Source organism: Akebia trifoliata, chromosome 13 (genome assembly GCF_017979445.1).
Source record: "Akebia trifoliata isolate Shusen 1 chromosome 13, ASM1797944v1, whole genome shotgun sequence".
NCBI classification, from domain to species: Eukaryota; Viridiplantae; Streptophyta; class Magnoliopsida; order Ranunculales; family Lardizabalaceae; genus Akebia; species Akebia trifoliata.
Window position 1 is genome coordinate 29,696,911 of NC_141387.1, and position 7,344 is coordinate 29,704,254.

At 32.9% G+C, this 7,344-nt stretch overlaps 1 protein-coding gene across 1 annotated transcript; it reads right to left on the bottom strand.

Moving 5' to 3' along the window:
* Nucleotides 1–5,867: 5,867 nt before the first annotated feature.
* Nucleotides 5,868–6,678, bottom strand: LOC147388242 (SKP1-like protein 1A). Its single transcript, XM_086420915.1, has 2 exons — nucleotides 6,183–6,678; nucleotides 5,868–6,094 (listed from the first exon to the last, which is right to left on the bottom strand). The coding sequence occupies exons 1-2, from the start codon at nucleotides 6,525–6,527 to the stop codon at nucleotides 5,909–5,911; spliced, it is 531 nt and encodes a 176-aa protein (XP_086277041.1). The 5' UTR covers nucleotides 6,528–6,678; the 3' UTR covers nucleotides 5,868–5,908.
* Nucleotides 6,679–7,344: the final 666 nt, after the last annotated feature.

The following is a 7,344-nucleotide window of genomic DNA, read 5'->3' on the forward strand; positions in this document are numbered from 1 at the left end:
TAATTAGTTCCTAGTCTAGATGCTATGGAAAACAAGGTGTCTACTGGTGGACCCTCCAGTGACTGGCTTGCCAATCACTTCTTGTCTTCTTATAGCATTTTTTGTGGTCTTTCCTACCTCCATCGACACAAGATCATAGATTGACACATCAACGCCTAGGCCAAAGGTCCAAATCATTTTGGAGATGATGAACTCAGGCCGATTAATCTTCTTAGAGGTGAGTTGATGATACATCTATGCGCATTGAAGATAAGTAATAGATAAAAGGTCTTTTAATGAGTTGCAAGAGAAGTTACTGAAACAAATGAAGATTAAGAGGTTTTCTAGGACATAAAAGGAACATTTTTTCAAAAAATGATATTTTGGTTAAAATTTTTTTTTGTACCAACAATTCTCTTTTTATATAAGTAATACAATGAATAATTTACCAAAACGGCACACTGTAGCAATTAATTCTAAAAATGGTAAATTTACCGTTTTTGAAATTAATTTTTTTTACCAAAACAGTAAAAAAGTAAATTTTTGTACCGAAAATACTATTTTTTATTTTAAGTATGCATTTACAATTATAACCTTCACAATAACTCAAAATCCAACAAAATTTTAGGATTCACTCTCTTGGTCGACGATAAAAATAAGGAAAAATCTAAACTTTATTTTCTCCATCTCTCAAATCCATAAAAAAATCCAACAAAATTTTAGGATTCACTCTCTTGGTCGACGGTAAAAATAGGGGAAAATCTGAACTTCATTTCTCCATCTCTCAAATCCATAAAATTTGAACTTGGATTTACTTGTCTTCTCTGTTGACATAAGGATCTTGCTTGACAACACTTTGTCTTCTCCATCTCTCAAATCCAATGGAGAGAGAGAGAGAGAGGAGAGAGAGAGAGAGAGAGAGGGAGGGATGTTGCATACCTCTTTGACCTCTTGCGGAAGTTATTCGAAGGAAAACCCATTACAAATGAAACCAAAGATATATTTATGAAAGAGAAAAGGATTGATTCGTAATTTCAATCAAAATTAAGAAAATGGTATTTTCGAATTATTATTATTATTATTTTAATACTATTTCTACCGATTTGGTAAAAAAAAAATTAATTCCGAAATGATAAATTTATCGTTTTCAGAATTAATTGCTATAGTGTACCGTTTTGATAAATATTCGAAATGTTGTGCATGTTTTGATAAATTAGGGTCGGGTTATTACGACCCCCTTTGCGACACACCATTTTGTCTTATATGGGAAAAAATGTTTGGAATGGGCTGATTTTTTGTGAGGATGATCTCTGTGATTAGGGGATCATCCTGGCAAAAAATCATCCCATTCCAAAACTTCTAACCCCATCAAAATTGATTTACAAAAATTAGACGGTCTATAATTTTTCAACAAAAATCGGACGGTCTAGAAGTTTTGGAATGGGATGATTTTTTGCCAGGATGATCTCCTCACCATAGAGATCATCCTCACAAAAAATCAGCCCATTCCAAACATTTTTGCCCATATAAGACAAAAAGGTGTGTCGCAAAGGGGGTCGTAATGGGGGTCGTAATAACGCCACCCCATATATATATATATATATATATATAGGGTCCCGTTCAGCACCCTAAGTTTTACCACACACTTTAACAAACTTGTTTTGTCTTATATGGGTTAGAAGTTTTGGAATGGGCTGATTTTTGGTGAGGATGATCTCTATGGTGAGGAGATCATCCTCACCAAAAATCAGCTCATTCCAAAACTTCTAACCCCATCAAAAATGGTTTACAAAAAATGGACGGTCCACGATTTTTCAACGTGTAAACATAAGGCTAAACATTTCGGAATGGGCTGATTTTTGGGGAGGATGATCTTCTAATCATAGAGATCTTCCTCACCAAAAATCAGCCCATTCCAAAACTTTTAACCCATGTAGGACAAAAAACGTTTGTTAAAGTGTGGTAAAACTTAGGGTGCTGAACATTTTCCATATATATATATATATATAATATATATATATATATATATATAAGTTTTACCACACACTTTAACAAACGTTTTTTGTCCTACATGGGTTAGAAGTTTTGGAATGGGCTGATTTTTGGTGAGGATGATCTCTATGATTAGAATATCATCTTCCCCAAAAATCAGCCCATTCCGAAATGTTTAGCTCCATGTTTACATGTTGAAAAATCGTGAACCGTCTATTTTTTGTAAATCATTTTTGATGGGGTTAGAAGTTTTGGAATGAACTGATTTTGGTGAGGATGATCTCCTCACCATAGAGATCATCCTCACCAAAAATCAGCCCATTCCAAAATTTCTAACTCATGTAAGACAAAACACGTTTGTTAAAGTGTGTGGTAAAAGTTAGGGTGCTGAACGGGACCCTATATATATATATAGCTCACTGTTGATTCAGAAAAATCTATGGCTTAAATTAGCACTAATGTGGCACATAAAGTGGTTATTTTAAGTATATGGCTTAGGTCAAAGCCGATTCAAGTCTTTAATAATCATTAAATATCGGATAAGAAACAAATCCTTCCACGTCTTTGGTATACGTTGGAGATGCTCCATTTTATGCTAACTTACGACGTGCCCTACCTTTATTTATATCCATTATTATACACCATTACTAAATTACGTAAATACCCTTGTTTCCAACTTATAATAGATAAAAACCTTTTTTTCCCCAAACCTATTCAAAAAAATTTTGTAATTATTTTTAATGTATGAAACCCTGGCTTCAAATCCATTGTTTAATCTCATGCTAATCCTTAATTTTTAGATCACATTGATTTTTCTATTCAATATATATATATATATATGGGATTTAATAACAATGGGAAGATGCCGTATTTTAAATTGTATTCTTTAAAAAAGAAAAATTATTAAGAATAGTCCAAATTGTACCTTGCAATACTTGACTTCTTCCTTCAATCCATGAAAATGGGTATTACTAATTTATAAATATAAGTTCAATTCCAAACTCTCTTTGATATATAAATTTTGAATTTTCAAGCCAGGTTGAACGCTGAACATTCGATCTTGTGACTAAGAATCTTATAATTCAATCTAATATCATAAAAAATACAATAAGTATTTTCACATAATGATATCTAGTAAGTGTACGTACACACACGGAGATGAAAGATCCAAAAGTGCTTTAATTAAACAAGAGTAGCTACTCCCACTAACTAAGTAATATTTTAAATCTTATTAAGCGTGAGCTCAACTTATGGCATCAAAAAACATGATCCGATGCCAGAGGGATGTAGAAGACAAAATACTATAAACTTAAATTTTTTTATTTTCACCGTTAAATTTTATTTTTAAATTTGGGAGTTCACTGGAAGTTTAGTAGCTGTCCATTTTCAAAACGTTGGATCAAGTACAAAATTAAATTAAAAAAAAAAATTTCACACTTTTTCTAGAGGACTGTGGTGTTGGATCCATAACAACAAATTTAGGAATTAGGAACGATGTTTTAAATAAGTGTTAAGCCGTTTCTATTTAAAACGGTTTTACACAGTTTTACCAATGAAAACCGTTTCTAAATGGTGTATTTTGATTAGCAATGTCGCAGGAGAAATATGTTTTGGGTCTCATTCAAAGTTAACAAACCGAACGAAAAGAGATGAGGCAGTTTCTCTCCTTACGAGCCCTACCCATTCGATTTTGAGAAGTCGAAAAGAAGATCAGATTTCGCGTTCAATGATTTCGATTTCGAGAAGAAAACTTCAAGTTCACTCTGATCTTTATCTCAGGGAATAGAATTCTAAAGCTCAAGAAGGAGATCAGATAGCTTCTCCATCCTCACAAAATCCTATTCATTTGGATTTCGCGAAGGAATCATCAAGTTCGCTCTGATTTTTGTCTAGGGAATGAACCCTAAAGCTCAAGAAGGAGATCAGTCTTCTCCATTCTCACAAACCCACCTATTTCGATTTAGATCTAAACACTAGAATCTTAGAAATCTTTATAAAAGCTTTAATTCTCTTCGATTTCGGAGTTTTTTTTTAATCCAGTAATGGCTTTGATTTAGTTTAAAAACCTGAATTTTCAATGATTTATTGTTTATTTTTCTCTCATATTGATATGTAGGATCGAAAACCTCATAATTTAGAGGTGAATTAGTTCGAATAAATTAAAAGTTTTTTTTTTTTTTTATCACAAATTTATTGAATTTTGAGGTTTAATTTCTGAGCACTTCTTGATTTCTTCTGACATAAACTAGAATTAGCTCTGCTAGTTTTCTTTCTGTAAGTTATTTTGGAGTATTTTCCTTTTTCGACCTACTAGTCCCTAGGAAGGAATTTTGAGAATAAAAAACAAGTTTGAAATTTTTGACCAAATACTCGATCAGACCAAATTGTCATAAAATTTTCTTCATCGAAACTAGCTAATTTGATTTATATAGTGATTTTGATCTCTCTTCAGAGATCTCTAAATGGAGGCAACAAAGAGTGGAAAAAATAGTCATGGGGGCAACTAAGAGTGGAAAAAAATTTGTGGAGACAATAGTGACAGATTTCTTTATTCGCCACTAAAACCTATGGCAATAACACATTAATCCATAGAATTTGAAAACTCTTGTCTCCTGTGGCAGAATCTATGGCAAGTGCCACCACAGCCCCCACTCTAAATTTGCCCTTGTCTTGATGGAGAGATAGGTGGATCAATTGTTGCTTCCTACTTCTGATCACCAATGAAACGAATAATTGGTTTTCCAAGGAAACAGGCGGGAAGAGGTTCTGAAATATAGGGTTTAATGATTGGCATGAAAGTGCCGACTTAATTAGCTAAGTTGGTAAGGTTTGTGAAGTGTTAATACCATGACCTGGGTTCAAATCCATTGATCTCATAATCATCTCTGCTGTCAACTAAACCTTCCTTGCTTAGCAAAATTAAAAAAGAAACAAGTGGCATGGAATACCATATGGAAAGAGATTTGTTCTTCATCTATAGAATATTGCTCGTTGAGGAACTATTGTATTCTGTTTTCTATTGTGGATTCCAACAAAAAGAAAATAAATTTCTGGCTTCTGGCTTTTGGCTTCTTTCAGAAAAGTGTATTTTGTGCTTTCTAGTCTTATATGGGCATTTTAAAATCATCTTATTTGGAACAGTTGATTTACGTTGTTGGTCCAATGTGCCGAAATTATTCTTATTTGATAATCAAAGTGTTCAACAAAATGTATCATAATTCAAAACTTTGGTTTGTTAACGAGGATATAACCAGAAAGTCAATTTCTCAAGCAACTTTGGGCTTTGTGGAATTGTTTAATGGACACCAATAAAACACTACAAAAAAAAAAAAAAAGAAATTTCTGTTGGCACCTCACCTCAAACGTTATGAAGGTTTGGCTTAAATTATAATCTCAACATTCTCCTCCATATAAAATCCTAAACACATTCAAACAATATTCTCCTATAAAATCCTAAGAAAAAAAAAAAAGAAAATAAATTTCTGGCTTCTGGCTTTTGGCTTCTTTCAGAAAAGTGTATTTTGTGCTTTCTAGTCTTATATGGGCAATTTAAAATCATCTTATTTGGAACAGTTGAATTATATTGTTGGTCCAATGTGCCGAAATTATTCTTATTTGATAATCAAAGTGTTCAACAAAATGTATCATAATTCAAAACTTTGGTTTGTTAATGAGGATATAACCAGAAAGTCATTTCTCAAGCTTTGGGCTTTGTGGAATTGTTTAATGCACACCAATAAAACACTAAAAAAAAAAGAAATTTCTGTTGACACCTCACCTCAAACGTTATGAAGGTTTGGCTTAAATTATAATCTCAAACATTCTCCTTCATATAAAATCCTAAACACATTCAAACAATATTCTCCTATAAAATCCTTAAAAAAAAAAAAAAATCTTTATTTTTAATTAGGGTGCCAATAACTAATAAATAGTAGACCTAAGTTAAGTTAAATTCGAAGGCCCATTGATTCTCTCTCCGGACTTCAGCCTCTTCCTCTGGGGTGTAGTCATTCTCGATGTTAAATGTCTTGCGAATCTCCTCTGCTGTCTTTCCCTTCATCATATCAGCTACAGTCTGACACGTCAACCCCAACAAACTCTTTATTTCCAAATAGTTTGCAGCCTAACATAAATCATAAAATCAGTTAACAATATGTTGAAACCCTAGAAATCGAAAAGAAGAGAAAAAAAAAGAATCTCACTACACTAACCCAAATTAGGTCAATGAGAGTGGCTTGATCAACCTTGACAAAGTCAGCATCCCAGGTCTTGAGGTCAGTTTTATGAGCAATGGTGGTGGAGTTTTCAAAGTCAGCATCACAGATAATGTTGAAGTTATTTTTATGAGCAATGGTGGTGGTGGAGGTTTCAACGTGTTTCTTGCAGTATTCGATGATCTTTGCTAAGATCTTACCAGTAACGTTGGGTAATGGAATCAAATCTTCTGCACAATCGACCTCGATCATATGTTTGATGGTTTCAGATTGAAGAGCCACATCTTCCTCCACATCGAACACTTCTCCATCACAACTCCTCAAAGTCACTTTCTTCGACATTATAATTTCTCTTTCTCTCTCTCTCTCTATTTACAAAGATTTCAATCTATCAATTTTTTACCCCTTATTTATAGAGTAGAAAAACGAAGTATCTTTCTAATCTCAGCACTTACAGAATTGGAGTCCGACTTTGAAGCGGGCAGCCAGCTTCAAATTTCGAGGAAACCCTCTTCATTACAATATTTATGATTTATCCATCTAATTTTAGTTATACTCGTACTCGTATCTTGCCGTTATGTAATCGGGGGACTTTACCAGATAGGCCTAATTATTGCCCCCTTTTTTATTATTATTTTTTTATTATTATTTTTATTGAAAGCTCCTTTGGAGTTCTAACAAACTCCAAGGGAACCCTTGCGTTATAAAGATTGTTACCAACCAAACCTTATTTTATAAAATTTCCTATGTAGAAAAACTTAGAGCCGGGATCCACGTCAAAAATTCAAATTAATAAGATTAATTTGGTACTTTACATACTTTGTAGCTATTAACCACCTCAATTTGTGGCTTTCAAAAACATGATCTAATGCCACAAACATGGTTTTAAATTTTGTTTGAGACCGAAATGAATTGGACACTAAGACAACTTGTTTAATTTGTCATTAAAATATGCATTTGTCATTTTTATAAGTTAAGAACTTGTGAGTTCGTCACTTTTAATATCTACAAATTTATTGGTATACCAGTGAATATACAAGTGACGAATTCACTCGAAATACATGTTTTGGGAATTAAAATGAAAAGTGTACCCAAATCAGAATTTGGACATAAGTTGCGCACGTTTTGAGAAAAATCCTTTATATTTGTTAGATTTAAG